Raw genomic sequence first — 21816 nt, 5'->3', positions numbered from 1 at the left:
CTCCTAGCTCTCAGCATGGGGCTCCTAGCTCTCAACATGGGCTCCTAGCTCTCAGCATGGGCCCCTAGCTCTCAGCATGGGCTCCTAGCTCTCAGCATGGGCTCTTAGCTCTCAGCATGGGCTCCTAGCTCTCATCATGGGCTCCTAGCTCTCATCATGGGCTCCTAGCTCTCAGCATGGGGCTCCTAGCTCTCAGCATGGGGCTCCTAGCTCTCAGAGTGGGCTCCTTTAGGGACTGGTTTCTGTGGGTCAGCAACACACGACGTTTTAACACAGATCAAATAAAGTTTCTTTAGTGAATTTTGTTTTGTGTTTAAAAGTTTAAATTTGTTTTAATTCAATTTCTCACTTGCTGGTGGTGTTGTTATCTTAAACTGTTAAGGGGCTTTTTTGGCTCCAGACTAAACATTGCAGTCGAGATGTAGGATGGTGTGGGGGGGGGGTGATAGTGTGAGGGATAGTGTGAGGAGAGAGTGTGAGTTGCTGGGTTATAGTGTTGTGTGATGATTCATGTGAGCGAGTGTGAGGTTAAATATGGATGAAAAATGTTTGCTGTTTAATTGGGGGGAGAAAAATTGAAGAGTCGTATTGATTTAATATATATACACGTGTGTGTGTTACTGTGTGTGTGTGTGTGTGTGTGTGTGCCAACTCATCGTCCTGAAATAATAGTACTTATATATTAACTATTTAATGGAAAGTACCGATAAGTATTGACGGTTCGCCAGTAAACTACTTTTTCTACTACTAATTTTAGAGATTCGGGGGAAAAATATGAAGCTAAAAGCCAAACTTAAAATATTCCTAGGCCTAATATAGCACATGTTATTAGGCCTAAGATAGTGTGTACTAGGTCTAGGATTGGTAGGTTAGGCTAGGTTACGTTACGTTACGTTAGGTTAGGTTACGTTAGGTTACGATACGTTAGGTTACGTTAGGTTAGGTAAAGTTACGTTACGTTACGTTACGTTAGGTTAGGTTAGGTAAAGTTACGTTACGTTAGGTTAGGTTACGTTACATTAGGTTAGGTTACGTTACGTTAGGTTAGGTTACGTTGGGTTAGGTTAGGCAAAGTTACGTTACGTTAGGTTACGTTACGTTACGTTACGTTACGTTAGGTTAGGTAAAGTTACGTTACGTTAGGTTACGTTAGGTTAGGTTATGTTACGTTAGGTTACGTTACGTTAGGTTACATTAGGTTATGTTAGGTTACGTTACGTTAAGTTAGGTAAAGTTACATTAGGTTACGTTACGTTAAGTTAGGTTTGGTTAGGTTAGGTTAGGTTTGGTTAGATTAGGTTAGGTTAGGTTTGGTTAGGTCTTACATTCATGGTACGGTTACAAAGTTTCCAGTTTGCCCAAATTCAATAATACTTTCTGGCGGTTCATCACTACATAGTGTTACTTTCTACCAAATAATTACTCTGAATACTTTCATTTTAGGAGGCTGAGCTTATTTGTGCCTATAGGATCGAGCTTTAGCTCTTAGACCCTGCCTTTCTAGTCGCTGGTTGTCTGATGGAATGACTCGTGATCTATTTCCCTATCATATGAGCTTTTTAAAATTTAAGAATGGAGTTTGCTTCTGCAACCTGCTTCTTTAGCTCATTTCATTTTCCAACTGCTTCTGTGCTAAAAGAAAGCTTTCTAACATTTCTGTAACTCATCTGTTTCTCAAGCTTCTGCTCATGCCCTTTTGTTCTATCAGTATTCATATCTATATCTACTAGTAGACGAGACACCCGGCGGTGCTCGGGTCGACCTGGTGTATTTTTTACACCAAATCATTTCTCTATATCTGCTCTCTCCTCATCTCCCTCTACCTCTCTGTCTCTGGAGGAACGGGGATGTATGGAGAAATTGAAAATATTGAAATTGGAAATTGGCTTCTGAATATGTGAGCTGTCAAAAGTTCCTCACCTTACCTCAAGGGGAAAGTATGATGTTTTTATTATTGTTTGGCAAATGTGTAAAGATTTTCAATATAGTAAGATTTTTTTTTAGAGGTTCGAGGCAGTGGCAGAGTTGAATGGGGTTCGATATGGGATGGGGTCACGTTTTACTGGGAGCAATGGAGCTGGTCCTGACCCCACCCATGTTGAGTACCTTCCTGTCAGCAATCACCGTGAAAAGTGGAACGAGGCTAGCCCCTATAGCATCTGCATGACATCCAGCTTGGAAAGACGAAACAGCCAGATATTCTATTTTTCAGATATAGAGACATCATACACACACACACACACACACACACACACACACACACACACACACACACACACACACACACACACACACACACACAACACTTGATTCAAACATGTTTGTGACATAAAAGAGTAAAGGAGCAAGGGGAGGGGGTCACACTCCCCAACAAATGTTAATCAATCATCTTTCCTCTCATCCTCCAGGCTTAAAGGAAGAGACAATCTATTAGCCACAATTGATGGACTTAAACACGCTTTTCGCAACATAGAGCTTTTGAGAGTTTTCATTGCAAGTGCAAACGAGACACAGACTGATGGTGGAGTGTTTTTTTTCGAGGAGTAGGTGTTGGTGGGTGTTGAGTTATTGGATTATGACTCATTATTTTAATTGTGTTTTGTGTTATATAATATATATATTTATATGCAGCTCTCTCTCTCTCTCTTCTCTCATTGCAATAATTCTTAGTTGCTTACTTAAGACAGTCGAATCAACATTATTGAAATGTAGATTGACTCCATAAATCAGTCATTGTTTAGTGGTCCCCTTCAACACAATGTGTCAATAAGGGACATGCCGAGCGTCTCCTGGGGTGCATATATTAGCACACATATGTGTGCATACCTGCAACGCTCATGTGTGTGTCTGTGTCTGTGTCTGTGTACTCACCTAGTGGTATGTGTCTGTGTGAGCTTGGAGGGTGAATAATGCGGATGTGTGTGTGTGTTTGTGTGTGTGTGTGTGTGTGTGTGTGTGTGTGTGTGTGTGTGTGTGTGTGTGTGTGTGTGTGTGTGTGTGTACATACCTCTTTGTGCCTGTAGGATCAAGCTTTAGCTCTTGGACTCCCGGCTAACTATACCCGCCGATTGTCTTATGCAGTGACTCCTTTTCTTTCATCCTTTTTCCCACTTTTACCAAACTTTGCAACATCTCTAATGGCTCATTTTGTGTGTACTCACCTACGTGTGATTGCAGGGGATTTTTATCTACGTAGGTATGCTTGCTAGGTCGAGCTTGAGCTCTTCAGCTCCGTCTTTCAAAAAAAAAAAATGTCGTTTTAATATAAAAAAATAGGCTTATATCTCGTGTTCTCATAACAGTCGTGTTTAAAATTGTAGTTTAAGTTAGCTTCTGAAACTCTTCCTTCACCAAGAACTAATCAGCAGCCTTTATACATTAAGAAATTACCTTTATACATTATACATTACCTTTATACATTAAGATATTTATACAGTAAGAAACTAATCAACGACCTATATGATTATAGAGTAAGAACCTAATCAACACCTTGTATGATTATAAAGTTTGAAACTAATCAGCACACTTTATGATTATACAGTAAGAAACTAATCAATATGATTATGATTATAAAAACATACTGAATAATTACACATTTGGAATATAATTAACACTGTATAATTATTCACTTGGAATCTAATCAACATTATATAATTAAACAATTCCGATAATAAAACACTATTACAAAAATAATTAAATTTATTTGATGATGTAAAACATTTGTTTAATGAAAATTTTCGTCAATATAGAATCGTACTCAGAAGTTTTATTGAAAATACATTAGAAATACATGAGAAATACATCAGAACTGCATCTCATTTCTCGTCACACGGCCAATGCATTTTTGAATTAATGCCAGATTTCCATCTGAATTATAAATACAGTACTGAAAATATTTTCTAACAAAAAAAAAATCCAGCTGTCAGATTTAGGATGGGTAACATTTAAAACATATTTTTCATTTTTTTTCAAGCAGGTTGTAGAAGATTTATATGTTGTGTAAAGAGCTGCCTTTTATATTTATGAAATGATAGATTTATTGGCCACTGTAGAGTGGGTGTCAATATTTTTTTGGCCTCGGGGCTATGATAAATACGACAAGGGAAGAGAGAGAGAGAGAGAGAGAGAGAGAGAGAGAGAGAGAGGTCTTGCGTTCGTGAGAATCCGGATTTGTTGTTGGATATGGGGGGGGGGGAGAGGCAGGCATATTGTGTATGTATGTGTATTTACCTATGTGTGCCTGCAGGATAGAGGTATATGAGCTCTTGGACCGCGCCTCTGCCTGCCATATATATATATATATATATATATATATATATATATATATATATATATATATATATATATATATATATATATATATATATATATATATATATATATATATAACCCATCCTCCTGAATGGATAGTACTAATAGTGACTATTGGGTCGAAAGTACTAATATGTACTAAAGGACAACCAATAATCTCTCGCGGACCCTCGGTAAAATCTTGCTAAAAGTAAACTAACTTTTTATTTATGTAAACTAGTTGATAGTTTCCAATTAGTTTCATTCACATGGAAATATGACGGATGGCGGCGTCCTAGAACTCAAACTCTCCACTTTCGACTCTTTTTTTTTTCTCCCTCGCTTCGTAATCAAACATTTCAATATGAAAGAGTCGGACTCTTGAGTCCAAAAGGCTGTTTTCAGCGAAGAAAAACAAGAATGTTTGGAAAATTTGGTTTTGCGGTTTATATTGCCAGCTTTATATAATATACAATTATATATAATTGTATATTATATTATTATAATATATAATATATTATATTATATTGTGTACCAGTGCGCAGACGCACGAACGCTCCTACACGCATACGCACATAAGTATAGCAAGATGACACGGATATACACCAGCTTATACGAGTATAAGCGTACACTCAAGCTTATACAAGGTCACATGTCATACGCCAACTCTAACAGACATACACAAGCTCAAAGATCATACACCAGTTCACGCAAATATACTCACACACTCGCACAAACTCAAGCAAATATACACATGCGCGCACAAACGTTTATAATATCACACAAACTTACATGAGGTTAACAATCGCTTATTGAATCTAAATGGGAGATATCACCCAGTAGTGTGTCTCCACTTACTCTGATCCTGTAGAAACACCTCCACTGTCACCTCCCACTTAGACCACTGATGTCGCTGAAGGAGCAGTGACATCAATGCGCATCCCAGAAACACAGCTTACCTTCCCCACCACCACCACCACCACTACAACCACAACCAAACTCACTACTTCAACCAGTACCTCCAGATCCAGCAATACAACGACTGCCACCACCAACCAATAGGCCCACAACCACCACCACTACAACTATTACTAGACTCACACCCACAACCACCACTACCATTCAACCCTCTCCAACAACTAACCCCCACCCCCCACCCCACAACTCCCCCCTCCCCCCACCACAACTCCTGCCTCTCCACCAACCTTCACACACACACACACACACACACACACACACACACACACACACACACACACACACACAACCACACACACACACACACACACACACACACACACACTCTCACCATATTCCTGAAGATAATATTATATATTGCAACCTTCTGAAGGCTTTCGACATTGCCTTGATGGAGAATTACGAGGAAGCTTGCTCTCCGGGTCACTGTAGATAAGCTCACTATTGAATTAGAACCCTACCAGGGCGCCAGGTAAACTGAATATATGGTATATTAAGTCCAAGGTAAACTAAATAAGTTATTAGGTCCGAGGTAGACTAAATAGAGTGGTTTAAAATGTGTACACCAACGTTGTCTTTATTTATTTAGGTTGGTTGGGTTAATAGGGTAGTTAGTAATATAGAAGTGAGAGACTCTCGTTTGGGTTGAGGTAAATTCATGGTAAACCCTGTTTGCGAGGGTTGTGTGTGTGTGTTATGTGTTCTTGTGTTCATTTGTTCTGTGTTCTGCTGAATACCTGTGTTTTTGTGTACACTTTGATCCTCTGTTGTGTTCTGTGTTCAAATGTTATTTGATCTATTCCTGTTCCTTGGGTTCTTGGTATGTTATCTGTTCCTGTTCTTAGGTTCGATGTTATGTTATCTGTTCCTGTTCTTATGTTTGTGTTATGTGAACTAATGCCGTGTTTTCTGTGTTATTGTTTCAAACTAAACTACTAGAGTCTTGTCCATTCATGACCACTATCTCCACCATGTCTCCCACTATTTCACTGGGAGAGATTGTGGTTGATGGTGATGAATAAGGTGTTACTATCACCATCAACCTATCGCTGCTTCTTATTCTTACTTACAACCATCTTCTTAGCCTCTTCCTTCACACCAACACCCTTAGTTCTATCATCTTCCTCTCGCCCCTCCCTGTCTCTACTTTCTCTCCATCTCCCCTCTTCTCACCTCTCCCCCTCTCTCACTCTCCCTGTCACACTCCTCCACTCCCCCCTCCGGCCAGAGGAGAACCAACACCACTTTAGTGTGTGCTCAATACGCAGGAGCCACAGTTACACAGAGGGGGAGAGAGAGAGAGTGAGAGAGAGAGTGAGAGAGAGTGAGAGAGAGTGAGAGAGAGTGAGAGAGAGAGAGAGAGAGAGAGAGAGAGAGAGAGTGAGAGAGAGTGAGAGAGAGTGAGAGAGAGAGAGAGAGAGAGAGAGAGAGAGAGAGAGAGAGAGAGAGAGAGAGACAGAGAGACAGAGAGAGAGAGAGAGAGAGAGAGAGAGAGAGAGAGAGAGAGAGAGAGAGAGAGAGTGAGAGAGAGAGTGAGAGAGAGAGTGAGAGAGAGTGAGAGAGAGTGAGAGAGAGTGAGAGAGAGAGAGAGAGAGAGAGAGAGAGAGAGAGAGAGAGAGAGAGAGAGAGAGAGAGAGAGAGAGAGAGAGAGAGAGAGAGAGAGTGAGAGAGAGTGAGAGAGAGAGATCTTGCAGCTCCCGTCATGAAGTGGAAATTACCAGCAAGGCAGAGTTACCCAGCGTGGCCTTGTTTCCCCTCACTCTCTCTCTCTCTCTCTCTCTCTCTCTCTCTCTCTCTCTCTCTCTCTCTCTCTCTCTCTCTCTCTCTCTCTCTCTCTCTCTCTCTCTCTCTCTCTCTCACACTCTCTCTCACGCCTGGTCAAGCAAGCTCTTTACAACCTTTGTTTATTGGCTGTGTTAAGTGTCGCAGGAGATGATTGTGTGTGTGTGTGTGTGTGTGTGTGTGTGTGTGTGTTTGTGGGGATTGTGTACTCACTTAATTGTGCTTGCGGGGGTTGAGCTCTGGCTCTTTGGTCCCGCCTCTCAACCGTCAATCAACAGGTGTACAGATTCCTGAGCCTATTGGGCTCTATCATATCTACATTTGAAACTGTGTATGGAGTCAGCCTCCACCACATCACTTCCTAATGCATTCCATTTGTCATCCACTCTGACACTAAAATTATTTCTAATATCTCTGTGGCTCATTTGGGCACTCACTTTCCACCTGTGTCCCCTTGTGCGTGTTGCGGGGGTTGAGCTTTGCTCTTTCGGCCCGCCTCTCAACTGTTTACTAACTACATTTTTTTTCTCCACATCATACACACACACACACACCCCCCAGGAAGCAGCCCGTGACAGCTGACTAACTCCCAGGTACCTATTTACTGCTAGGTAACAGGGGCATTCGGGGTGAAAGAAACTTTGCCCATTTGTTTCTGCCCGGTGCGGGAATCGAACCCGCGCCACAGAATTACGAATCCTGAGCGCTATCCACCAGGCTACCAGGCCCCGGTGTGTGTGCGTGTGTGCGTGTGCGGTCGCCTTCTTCTATTCATCTGGCTATGCTTGCAGGAGTTGAACTTCAACTCTATAATATATGAAGTTTATATTTAATTTAGAACCTCCAGTTTATCACATATCTTTTCAACTTAAACCCTCAAGATATTTTACTTATCAGTATTTTATCTCTGTGAGTAAGGTACACCTAGTAGCGGAAGGCTAAATCATTTTGTTCTTCCTTTGTAGCTCATGCCTTTCAGCTTTGAAGACTGACAAACCTTTAAGTTTTATCGAGCATCTTGTCGAGGCGAGGAGGAAAGGGCTCCACGCTGACGCTGCACACTCAAGAACTAGTCTAACGTACGTGATGTGCATACTCTCTGGGTGATGGCTTTGTTGAGAGGGAAAAGGTAAGGGAGAATGGAGAGTGTGGTAAGGAAGGAAAGAAGAGAGAGAGAGAGAGAGAGAGAGAGAGAGAGAGAGAGAGAGAGAGAGAGAGAGAGAGAGAGAGAGAAGTGCTGCTGATACTTACCGCCCCAATCAGACAACTGTTGGTCGGTTGCTGCTCTCTTGTTAATTGGATAGGGAGAAAGGACGTGTGTGGGGGGGGGGAGGAGAAGGGTTGTTAAGGAGAGCGAATGAGAAAGGGAGGGAAGAAACAGCTGAGGGGGGGAGGTTATCTTGAGGTTATCTTGAGTTGATTTCGGGGCTTTTTAGTGTTCCCGCGGCCCGGTCCTCGACCAGGCCTCAAAGGGGAGGTCTTAACAGGGGAGTGGAAATAAAGATAAAGAAGATAACCACCAACATAATAACCAGAGAGAGAGATAGAGAACAATGCAGAAGATATTGAGAAGGAGCCGGTCGGCCGAGCGGACAGCACGCTGGACTTGTGATCCTGTGGTCCTGGGTTCGATCCCAGTCGCCGGCGAGAAACAATAGGCAGCGTTTCTTTCACCCTATGCCCCTGTTACCTAGCAGTAAAATAGGTACCTGGGTGTTACTCAGCTGTCACGGGCTGCTTCCTGGGGGTGGAGGCCTGGTCGAGGACCGGACCGCGGGGACACTAAAGCCCCGAAATCATCTCAAGATAACCTCTCAAGAAGATAACCTTAATGATGCAACAGCTGCAGCATGATTTATTTGTATGAAGGAGATGAACATAAGTACAAAAGTGTACTTTCTTAGCATTAAGCTTATGGATAACCACGTGAGGGATAATAAGCCTATTGGGTTCCAGATCACCAGTTACATCAGGTGCCTAACTCCCCGGCGGCGTGGGGGGGGGGGGGGAGACCTATCTTACTGCTGGGTGAACAGAGGCGTGAGATGAAAGGTGGCCCAACTGTTTCTGTCCTGCCCGTGGATTTAACCTGCATTTCCCTCCCCTCGGTTGTGAGTCGAGAACGTAGACCACTGTGCCAACAGTGTCCTATATCGGCTATTATTGTAGGCTCTCAATTTCGAACCCACTTTTCAGATCTACTTTTCAGAACCTACCTTTCGGATCTACTTTTCAGAACCTACTTTTCAGACAACTTTTCAGAACCTACTTTTCAAATCTACTTTTCAGAGCCCACTTTTCAGACAACTTTTCAGAACCTACTTTTCAGTAGATTGCGACTCAAACTGCCCGTGATTGAGGATTAAGATGTACAGGTTTCGTCAATGAACACGTTGTGCTTCGGTGTATCCGGGCCCAGAGCTGCGTACTGGTTGATGGTTATCATTAATAAGCTTGCATGCGTTCAATCCCCGACCGTCCACAAGTGGTTGGGCACCATTCCTTTCCCTCCGTCCCATCCCAAATCCTTATCCTGACCCCCTTCCCAGTGCTATATAGTCGTGATGGCTTGGCGCTTTCCCCCTGATAGTTCCCTTCCCTTCAACCCATTCAGTCGATTTGCTTCTCCGTAAGAAATGCGACTGTTTTGCTTATCCTTTTGCGTAAGAAATTAAGCAATCAACCTAACCTATTAAGGCTGTTGCAAAGAGATTACAGAACGTTAATATTACGGTGTTTTAATATTACCTAATACGTCGCCTTTTGAACGGGTTAAGTGTATAGGATAGATGGTCCTCCAAGGGGGGGTACCTTGAGGTGATTTCGGGGCTTAGCGACCCCGCGGCCCGGTCGTCGACCAGGCCTCCTGGTTGCTGGACTGATCAACCAGGCTGTTGGACGCGGCTGCTCGCAAGGAGGTGGTAATAAGGGTAGTGGAGATCAGGTAGTGGCTGAGGGGTGGTAGTAGTAGTAGTAGTGGTAGACTTGCTTATAGTGAAGAAAACCTTGTACTTAAGGATTAAAAGAGAGATGTTTGTTGCGTGGGAGGTGACTAGGATATTTAAATCAACACAAAGCGCCTTAAAAATGCGGCGACACGCTTGGGTTTGATCAAGAAAATTGTGTATTCTGGTAGAGGCGAGCAGTTTGGAGGAGGAGGAAGGGGGGGGATTTGGCGCTGTGGATTTGGAGGAGTCGAATATGGGAAGGAGGGAGTGGGATGGGCATGTGAAGAAAGGAGGTGTAGAGACGGTGGAGGAAAGGGTAGGGTGTGGGCACGGGGGTGGATCTTTGAGGGCACTAGGTCTGGGATGCTCCCGGACGCAGGTTCGAATCCTCGTCACGGCCCTTGTGGATTTGTTCTCAGAAGGGAATTCCACAGCGGGTGGTGCGGAAATTGGGGTGAGAATGGCGGACAGTGAGGGGAAAGGTAGCCAAAGGGAAAGTGAAGTGTTTGGATACATTGGAAGGTTTGGGGTCTGGCCTTTGGAAAGGGGTCAAGATGGTTCAGATATCTTGTATCTAAGGCTTGTGTATCTTAGATATCCTGTTTCTAAGGCTTATGTGCCAAGCTTTGCCGAAAACTTTCGAAATATCTCTGAGCACTTTTGTTAAAAAAAAAAAAAACTCTCTCTCTCTCTCTCTCTCTCTCTCTCTCTCTCTCTCTCTCTCTCTCTCTCTCTCTCTCTCTCTCTCTCTCAATTATATTGTGTTTTAACGATACTGTCACAGCTGTGTTATTTTTTTCTAAAATGTTGCAGTCGTCTTTCCATAGTGTTTGTGTGAAGTTATAGAAAATATATATTGTGGAAAGTAATGGATCATATACTGTCTTTAAATTATGATATTTAATTTTAGATGTTTTCTCTCTTTGTAACTGCTATCTCCAAACCTGCATGATACCTGGTTGATGGGGTTCTGGGAGTTCTTCTACTCCCCAAGCCCGGCCTGAGGCCAGGCTTGACTTGTGAGAGTTTAGTCCAAAAGGCTGTTGCTTGGAGCGGCCCGCAGGCCCACATATACCTGGTTGATGGGGTTCTGGGAGTTCTACTCCCCAAGCCCGGCCCGAGGCCAGGCTTGACTTGTGAGAGTTTGGTCCAATAGGCTGTTGCTTGGAGCGGCCCGCAGGCCCACATATCCACCATAGCCCGGTTGGTCCGGCACTCCTTGGAGAAAATGTGGTGTTCTAGTCACAAGACAATGCAAGTCTTCTTTATATGCTTCCTTCTCTAAAGTATTGCAAGTTAATTCACCAGATAGACTTCAATTTAATTAAGATTCCGTTTTATTTCTCTGTTTCAATTTTGCATCACAAAAATGCTCCAATTCTCTGCCTACAAAATATGTTGCAACTGCTTTCAAGTTGCAATAACTTTGCTTAAGAAATATTGCAGGCAAACTCAACAATGACCTAATGGCGAGGGAAGATTACATTAAGTTCCCTTGTTGCAACTAAGTTTATTCACAGAGTGTAGCAACTAAGTTGATCAAGATCACTTAAGACCAAAACTTACTTTTAACGAAATAATGTAATTTTTATATCTTTTTTTATATAACTGAAATATTCTAAATACGTAATTGTTTCAAAACATCTCACTTCAGATTTTGGAAATATTGTAAGTTGGTTCACCAAAGGTTTTTGTAGTTATGGGAAGTTTAAGCTTAGTTATGGGAAGTTTAAGCTTAGTTATGGGAAGTTTAAGCTTAGCTGTGTTGACAAGATGTTGTTATGCAAATCCCGCTGCAACACCTGACGCAACGGGAAACTTTTACCAAGTTACTTAGATTTTTTTTAAGGGGGAAATAAATTCTCCTGGAGCACTTAATGTTACCTGAAGCTTAATTCAACTCTCGGCGTTTCCGGACAAGATGCAAGTTAAGGTGTAAAAAATGTCTGTCTCTCTCACACGCGCACACACACACACACACACACACACACACACACACACACACACACACACACACACACACACACACAGGTTCTCTTCAGGAACAGGTTGTGGAAGCAAATACTATTCATAATTTTAAAACCAGGTATGATAGGGAAATAGGACAGGAGTCATTGCTGTAAACAACCGATGCTCGAAAGGCGGGATCCAAGAGTCAATGCTCGATCCTGCAGACACAACTAGGTGAGTACAACTAGGTGAGTACACACACACACACACACACACACACACACACATAAATGCTGTCTGGAATGCATTCTGGAATGCATTAGGAAGTGATGTGGTGGAGGTTGACTCCATACACAGTTTCAAGTGTAGATATGATAGAGCCCAATAGGCTCAGGAATCTGTACACCAGTTGATTGACGGCTGAGAGGCGGGACCAAAGAGCCAGAGCTCAACCCCTGCAAGCACAAATAGGTGAGTACACACACAATATATATATATATATATATATATATAATATATATATATATATATATATATATATATATATATATATATATATATATATATATATATATATATATATATATATATTTTGTTGAGAAGAAAGTTGAAAATTTTACTTTTAACATTTTATTTACACTTCACGCGTTTCGTTAAAGCTCTCTTCAACATCTTTCGAGGCAGAGATAAGATGAATATATATTTCCAGGTTTAACAATATATATACATTACATATATATATAATATATAATATCATGAAGGAGTCTCGTCATTTGGATTGAGTACTAAAGTGTGGGGTAAAAGGACAGTTCGGTCTTGCTGAAAAAAACAAAAACAAAAAAAACTGCAATTCATTTCAGCACAGCTGTACGGTATTGAAGGGACGTTAATTAATTTAATAAAGGCCCTAAAATGCGGGTTATTCCACAGGTTAATTATACAATAAAAGGACAGACATTTACCCAGCTGGACATCAAAGCAGACAGGGTAATTCTGCCTTTGATATGTTGGATATCTACCTCCTCCCCCCCTAGTTTTTTTTTTTTTTTTTTTGAGGGGAGGGGGGCGGGGGGGGGAGAAAATTTATTTTTCGTTTAAATGCTGCAATCAGCATATCCCACATAAACAACCATTATAATTGAATTTGCAAAAACTTTTCTGGGCTTTTTTTTTAATATAATGATTTATTATTTTCAAACTAGTTATTTTTATTATTATTACAATTGTTACTAGTGTTATTTTCTAACTTGATAGTTGCTATTATTGATGTTGTGAAAACACACATTGATGTTTCATTGATGTTGTGAAAACACACATTGATGTTCCATTGATGTTGTGAAAACACACATTGATGTTCCATTGATGATGTGAAAACACACATTGATGTTCCATTGATGTTGTGAAAACACACATTGATGTTCCATTGATGTTGTAAAATATGAGTTATTGATTTGGTCTGGGGAATTAATTCTCGGTGAAGATAACTCTTTAATTATTGCAATTATTATTTTTTAATTATCAATACAGTATTGTATTTAGTAATAATCTAGACCATAAACTCCCGCCCTGAACTGTGTAATGATCGCTCTCAACTAGGAAACTCTCGCTCTAAACTATGTTAATCTACTCTAATATGCAAGGGCTGACAGCGCGCCCACAAAGACTTGACTCACCACGCCCTTAAGGGCTGACTCAGCACGCCCCCACGAAGACTTGACTCGCCACGCCCTTAAGGGCTGACTCAGCACGCCCCCACGAAGACTTGACTCACCACGCCCTTAAGGGCTGACTCAGCACGCCCCCACGAAGACTTGACTCACCACGCCCTTAAGGGCTGACTTACCACGCCCACAAAGAACTGACTCACCACAACCAGCTCTTCGCTATGACCCAGCAATGTTCGAATCACTCGTAGCGAACCAGCAGTATAGAGCCCTGTTCGAATATCACATTCGAACTACTCGTGCCGAACCGGTCGAGGTGCGTTGCTCGATCAATGCGTCAGTAACCAGCGTACGTCTTCCTGCGTCTCACGCATCGTGCGTAGAAACTCATCGACTAAATCACCAGATGATGAAGCTATATTTAGGATCATTCTGTTAGCCACATACTAAAGAGAGAGAGAGAGAGAGAGAGAGAGAGAGAGAGAGAGAGAGAGAGAGAGAGAGAGAGAGAGAGAGAGAGAGAGAGTGAGAGAGTGAGTCTTATCAAGCAATATCATCCTGTTGGATCATTCTCAAGAGTGCAGTTCTGGTAATAATTGCCTGCAAACACTTGATTAAAATATATAAACGGTAAAATACGGCCATTTCGCGTTGGTGGCGTGCACAGGGCGCGCGGAAATTCGCGGAAATTCGCGATTGATAATGACTGGATCGCGAACTCGTTGTCAGTATCTCTCATTATTTACCCAAAATCAACGGCGCCTGAGGGCGCTCTCTGCCTCTGATCAAACTCGTCGACGTTATTGAATACAGCATTAAAATTGTCGTTAATTTTTTTTGTTCTTTGTTTTTCGTTGTTCGTCATCAGCGAGGTGCTTAATTACAGGTCCAATGGGTCGTTTCCGAGCTGCCATCCTGCTGTCAGTAAAGGCTTCGCTCCGGTAAAGGAATATATTCGTATTTAAAAGCAAGAGAAATGCTTTTAGTAAGGAATACGTTGGTGAACATCATATATATATATTAATATATATATATATATATATATATATATATATATATATATATATATATATAGATATATATATATATATATATATATATATATATATATATATATTTATACATTCATACATACATATACTATAAGAGAATGTCTGTGTGTCTTTTTATCTGTTCAAAGCTGGAGGTCGCATACCTGGAGCTGAGCCTTACCCCAAATTTGCAGGGGGACTGATCTGAGGTACGGAACTGACATAGGCTGCTTTGGGTACCTTGTGTTGTGTTGGTTTCGGGGCTTAGCGTCCCCCGCGGCCCGGTCATTGCCCAGGTCTAATGGGTAGGGAAGCTATCATTTAACTTTGGGTAGGCCAAAGGTAAATGATTTACAAAATAATAATTATTCACCCCAAAGGTTCTCACAGATTCTCTTCTGGTCAAGTGTAAAATATTCGTTGAGATGTCCGAAGTTTTTTTGTCATCAGAAAAAAAATGTCTTGTTTAAACACAAATTAGTTTAATTTCTGCATAATATTATAATTTCATGAAAGGGAAGTGGGGGTAATCGAGGGGGGGGGGAGAAGACCCGGGCATCGCCGGTTACCCCTCCCACCCCCTTGTACACACACACACACACACACACACACACACACACACACACACACACACACACACACACACACACACACACACACACATACACACACACACAAACGCACACACACACATACACACACACACACACATACACACACACACACACACACACACACACACACACACACACACACACACACACACACACACACACACACACACACACTATATTATTCTGATTTAGAATTAAAATTCTTTTGTCAAGAGATTTCTGTAAAGTTTACTGGAAACAATTTAGGTCGCAATGAATCTACAAAGGGTTAATTTGTATATGTTATGAATACTATATGCATTATATATATATTCATTCATATGTATGTCAATTAAAAATTTATGGCTGTACACTTGTTCAGTCCTGCCTTAACTGTCGAGACTGTAAGAACATATTTTTTTAAATTAAGTAAAGAATAAAAAAATGCCCATACCCACACCTGAAGCATGCCCCACACCCACACCTGAAGCCATGCCCCACTCCCACATCTGAAGCCAAGCTCACCATAAATATACCAAAAGTACAAACCTTTTTTTTTACAATGTGGAAATCCAAATCTTCAGGTTAAGGGCACCCTTCCTCCCTTTAATCCCCACCCCCTTCCTCCTTTCCCTTCCCTTTCCTTTCCCCTCATCCTCCCCCTTCCCCTCAGCCTCCCAGGTCGTGCTGTAAGTGCCTCAGAGACGTCTCTCTCACACATCAGCATCCAAGCAGGTGATATTTCCCTCTCGTCAACACCGGCGCTTGACACGATGGAAAATCTCTCAGTTTTCTACTATTCTCAAGACGTAATTATTTGCTGTCAACTCCAGGTATACGCCTTTGTCGTATATAGTCCCTTCTGTATGAGACGTGGTGGTGGTTGGCTGTTGTGGTGGTGGTGGTGGTGGTTGGTGTGGTGGTTGTGTTTGGTGTGGTGGAGAGGGCAGGGCGTGTTTGGTGGGGTGTGGAGTGATTGGTAAGGTTATCAATGGTCTAGTGTTCGAAAGGTTGCTTGTAAATTGTTGTGTGTTCATTGTTCTAGTTGCTGTTATTAAACGGTTGTTAATTTTCGAACGTAGGGTTGTTAACGGTGTGGCTTATTCGAACTGTATATTTTGACTGGTTTATCAGGCTTTATACTGTATCAAATAAATGTTGTTTTGACTGATAAAAACTGTATTTTAGAGATAGTGTCAATCTTGTTGAATAAAGATAATTCCTTTCACTGTGTGTGAAGAATATTTGATACAAAGTGTTTGCTAATGACGTCTCTAATGTTCTTTTTCGCTTTCCAAATGTCTTAACCATTTCAATATGCTTTTTCAGTCAAACCAAACACACACACACACACACCCTACCATCCACGACTCCAAAAAAAAAAAACACTTCTGTCAATCTATAAGCATCTTCGAGTTGGTCTAAAATCTCCCCCCCCCCCAGACCTTTCAACCGTCCCTATACACATTCCAGAATGTGTATAATGTATACCCCTATACACATTCCAGAATGTGTATAAGATCCATCCTCCAATTGGTCCAAAATCTCTCCCCCCCCCCAGACCTTTCAACCCTTTCTATACACATTCCAAAATCCAGATATTCGCCAACTACTCCGGATTTTTCGAAACACCCTCCAAACTAACCAGTACTGAAAACTGGTCATTCTCCAACACCTTCAAAACACTCCACAACCATCCTATACCCATTTCCGAACCACCCCAGAGCCCCCCCTTGCGGTCTTCAACCTCCCCAAACCATTTCACAGGACGCACTAAAACCGCCTCCCCTTCTCTTGTTTATTCCACAGGCAACGTCTTCGTTATTGCGGCCATCCTCCTTGAGCGGAACCTCCAACAAGTGGCCAATTTTCTCATAGTGTCGCTAGCAGTCGCCGACCTAATGGTAGCTTGTCTGGTCATGCCTCTTGGCGCCGTCTACGAGGTAAGTCCGGTCTAAGTGTCGTTAATGAACCAGGAGCCAGATTCACGAAGCAGTTACGCGAGTACTTACGAACCTGAACATCTTTTCTCAATCTTTGGCCGGTTTGTTTGCAATTATTAAACAGTTAATAAGCTCCGAAGCACCAGGAGGCTGTTTATAATAATAACAACAGTTGATTGGGACGTTTTCATGCTTGTAAACTGTTTAATAAATGTAAACAAAGCCGTCAAAGATTGAGGAAATATGTACACGTTCGTAAGTGCTTGCGTAACTGCTTCGTGAAACTAGCCCCCCTAGTAACAAGGGAAGGAGGGAAGGTTAAGAGTAGATAGGCTCGAAAGACAAAGAACTGGAGGCGGAGATAGAGATACGAGGTGAAGAGAACTCGATAATAGAGAGATTAGACAGGGAATACAGTATATAGAGAGAGTGGATAAGAAGAGGAGAAGACTGAATATAGGAAGAGAGAGAGAGAGAGAGAGAGAGAGAGAGAGAGAGAGAGAGAGAGAGAGAGAGAGAGAGAGAGAGAGAGAGAGAGAGAGAGAGTGAGAGAGAAAGAGTCTCCAAAACAGCTGACTAAGCTTGATCAAACTTGTTAAGTCGCAAACTTTCGCAAAACTTTTGATTTTTATCTCTTTTTTTTATCTCTCTCCGTAAAAGTTTTCAACTTCCGTGCCGGGGTCATCCTTACATTGTCTTCTCTGGGGGAAGTTAATCCATATTCTCAAGCTCTTACTGCTGGTGGTGTATATTCTCAAGCTCTTACTGCTGGTGGTGTATATTCTCAAGCTCTTACTGCTGGTGGTGTATATTCTCAAGCTCTTACTGCTGGTGGTGTATATTCTCAAGCTCTTACTGCTGCTGGTGTATATTCTCAAGCTCTTACTGCTGATGGTGTATATTCTCATGCTCTTACTGCTGATGGTGTATATTCTCAAGCTCTTACTGCTGGTGGTGTATATTCTCAAGCTCTTACTGCTGACGGTGTATATTCTCAAGCTCTTACTGCTGACGGTGTATATTCTCAAGCTCTTACTGCTGATGGTGTATTTTCTCAAGCTCTTACTGCTGATGGTGTATATTCTCAAGCTCTTACTGCTGATGGTGTATTTTCTCAAGCTCTTACTGCTGATGGTGTATATTCTCAAGCTCTTACTGCTGACGGTGTATATTCTCAAGCTCTTACTGCTGACGGTGTATATTCTCAAGCTCTTACTGCTGACGGTGTATATTCTCATGCTCTTACTGCTGGTGGTGTATATTCTCCAGCTCTTACTGCTAATGGTGTATATTCTCACGCTCTTACTGCTGACGGTGTATATTCTCACGCTCTTACTGCTGACGGTGTATATTCTCACGCTCTTACTGCTGATGGTGTATATTCTCACGCTCTTACTGCTGATGGTGTATATTCCTGTTATCAGCAGAATTCTCGTTTTCATACACAGCCCAATTCTTACTCAGCACATCTTTCTTAACTGACTGTATCTTCCTTTCAACAACATCACTTGTATTCAGTGCTGCCAACTGAATCAGTTGTGTGCTGTGCTGCCAACTGGAACACTTGTATTTAACACAGCAAATGTGTATTTAAGGCGGGTTGTGATGCGACGTGTTCACCCTATCGAAAAAACTGGGTGATGTGGTTCTCCAGTGTGAATGAGCTCGGGCGGCAGGTTTAGGATGTAATCTGGCAGTTCTCTCTCTTGATCTTGTTAGTAATTGTTCGTTCATTGGTGTAAGCTGGGTGTTAGTAATTGGGTAAGATTGGATAATAATTGGATTACAGCTCTTGCTTGCAGTTTCACCAGGTTCCGTATATAATAGTTCCCTATGTGATAGTTTCAAAGTACATTTCTCGTGAAATAAATAAGTTTCTTGGGCCCGGCTTCAGATGAAATGAGGTAGAATAACAGCTCTTGCTTGCATTTTCACTAGATACGTCATTTGACAGTCCTCATGAATCGTAGTCTTAATTAAAAAAAAAAGTGTTTGGTGTGTAATACTTCTGCTATATGTAGTCTCTATTGTCTCTGTATTTGTCGATCATTTCGGTGTCGCTGGGCAGGATATCTCTTCTCATGGTTTGGCTGAGTGTATAAATGGTTTAATCTTTAATGGGGCTTTGTTGCATGTGTGTCCTGTCAGCTGCCTTTGTAGGGTTGTCCTGCTTATATATTGAGAGCATTGGGAACGCCAGTCCACAAATGGGTATGGAGAGGTATAGACAACATTCTCTCTATCTCTCCCTCTCCCTCTCTCTCTCTCTCTCTCTCTCTCTCTCTCTCTCTCTCTCTCTCTCTCTCTCTCTCTCTCTCTCTCTCTCTCTCTCTCTCTCTCTCTCTCTCTCTCTCCTTCTCTGGAGTTGTTCCACACTTAAGTTACCACCTTGAGACTATGACACTTGGGTGAGTGTGAGGGCGACTTGGCCTAGTAATCACCAACTTTCCTTTTCATGTGGAGGACAAGCTCATGCAGGAGAAGTGTCCTCATTACTGCAGTGAGGTCACGGGAAGAGGACAAAGGAAGAGGAAATTATAAGAGGATCAGGAGAACTTAGAGCCTCTTAGTTTACTGAATATACTTTAATACAAACATATTTGATTTAATCTAACGTACACGTCCTTACATAAATACAAACACACATTAGGAAGTGATGTGGTGGAGGCTGACTCCAGACACAGTTTCAAGTGTAGATATGATAGAGCCCAATAGGCTCAGGAACCTGTACACCTGTTGATTGACAGTTGAGAGGCGGGACCAAAGAGCCAGAGCTCAACCCCCGCAAGCACAACTAGGTGAGTACAACTAGGTGAGTACATATACACTACAACCATTCATACTAGATAATAATAAAAAGTATATAATAGATACTTTTGTAATTATATTTGTGGATTATATACAAATCACTCCTGGCTCACTGCCCAGCATCAATCCACAAGAGGGCTAAGCATCCTTTTCACTGAAAGATTTATCTCACTTTAAGTACTTTTGTGTATGAACTGAGGGAGGAAGGTGAGGTAGAGCATGTGTGTGTGTATAGTGAGAGCCACGAAAAAGTAAACAAATCGCCTTAATAGTATTTAAAAAAAAAGAGTTATGTGTGTGATGGTTTTTTGGTTTGAGTTCCTACCCACAGAAAACGGGGGATGTGGTCGATAATATACATATTTCTTATTTCAGATATTCTTTCCATGACTTCGGGGAGGTATACATACCCAGCTTCTTGGTATACATACATAAGTATACAGGGTGTTTGTTATTTGTTCTGGGCTATGATCAGGATTGAAGTATCCTTGGATGTTGTTGAGTCCCTCTAGAGGTTGACAGGTCTTAATTAATCCCAGTACCAAGATCTGTTGTCTCTCTCTCTCTCTCTCTCTCTCTCTCTCTCTCTCTCTCTCTCTCTCTCTCTCTCTCTCTCTCTCTCTCTCTCTCTCTCTCTCTCTCTCTCTCTCTCTCTCTCTCTTCCCCAAATCCTTATCCTGATCCCTTCCATGTCCGAGTGGCTATGGTACTGGACATACCAAGGTGCATGAATTCCTTGTCTGACCGGGTTCGAATCCTTTAGAGTTCAAGAGCTTTCTGTTAGTGTTCTCTTTCTATTAGAAAGTTTTCTTTTATATATATGTTACGATAGATTAGACTTGACTGCCTACGCATGGCAATATTTGGTTGACTCATTAGGTTAGGCAAGGCTGGGTTAGGTTAGGTTAGGTTAGGTTAAGTTAGGTTAGGTTAGGTTAGGTATCTATAATACTGGAATCCTATTGTCTGGGTATATGAAATCTAGCTTTACGAGTTTCCTCTGCATAAAGTGAGGCTATCCAAGCGAACACCCATCCAAGTCTGGCCAGAGTCCACGGTGTTTAACCTAGCGACGAGCACGTCATCCAATGCACCACGCCTACGGGAGAGAAATGCTGAAATATTTTAATTACATTTTCAAATATTAAAATGTTCGTATGTGTTGCGCTTTGGCATTGCAGCGGTTGCAAGGTTCGCGCCACCTCACAGCTCTGGTGTATTTTATCATTGATGTAATACTACGTTAATGCTTTTTAACTCGGGTGCGTATATAAGGTAAGACAACGAGTGGGTTAACCTGTTCCCGCCAAACACACACCGAAACTACGACGTTGGTACAACGTTTCAACAAGTTTTAACACTTCCTAACCAGTTATAACAACCAATATAGCAAGTTGTAACAACGTTCTAATACGTCATAAACACGTTAAGCCAAGATGTAACAACTTTATTACAAGTTGTAACAAGCAGAAAATAGAGACAGTTACGGTTTGTGTTTCCAGGGTTGATAGTGTAGAAATGGGGACATGATCCCAGCATCGCCTGATTTCATAATTTATCCCGATTGTCTGACCTATCCCTATACCCTTTCCCCCTGTCCACCCACTCTCTGATTCAGGGCTCAAGTTGACCTTTGACCTGACTTAAGCTGATCCTTCACCGCGTTATTGATTTCACACGTTACGTGATTTGGTTAATTTTATTTTTTCATCTGATTCGTCAACTTTTTCTCCTTGGCGTGTTTCTTGATCCGACAGAAGACTCTGTCTTACGTTCCTCAAGGGTTTTTTGTGTCTCTTCTCTTACGAAACCTTTACATCTTTCCTAAA

The 21816-nt window shown here is 41.8% G+C and overlaps 2 protein-coding genes across 2 annotated transcripts in view; both read left to right on the top strand.

The window, feature by feature from the left end:
* The window catches only part of LOC123748105 (5-hydroxytryptamine receptor-like), a 36160-nt gene extending 18540 nt beyond the window's left edge, over positions 1-17620 (top strand). The window contains exon 2 of the mRNA XM_069311700.1: positions 17046-17620. Within this exon, the coding sequence (XP_069167801.1) occupies positions 17046-17194 (149 nt within the window). The 3' untranslated portion in view covers positions 17195-17620. The remainder of the gene's footprint in view (positions 1-17045) is intronic.
* On the top strand, positions 17204-18657 carry LOC138356007 (protein SON-like). The gene is made up of 2 exons (XM_069311557.1): positions 17204-17240; positions 17840-18657. Exons 1-2 carry the CDS (start codon positions 17204-17206, stop codon positions 18655-18657), a joined length of 855 nt encoding a protein of 284 aa, XP_069167658.1.
* The last annotated feature ends 3159 nt before the right edge of the window (positions 18658-21816 follow it).

Source organism: Procambarus clarkii, chromosome 70 (genome assembly GCF_040958095.1).
Source record: "Procambarus clarkii isolate CNS0578487 chromosome 70, FALCON_Pclarkii_2.0, whole genome shotgun sequence".
NCBI classification, from domain to species: domain Eukaryota; kingdom Metazoa; phylum Arthropoda; class Malacostraca; order Decapoda; family Cambaridae; genus Procambarus; species Procambarus clarkii.
Note: the sequence above shows the minus strand (reverse complement) of the source record. Positions and strands in the feature narration are given on the sequence as shown.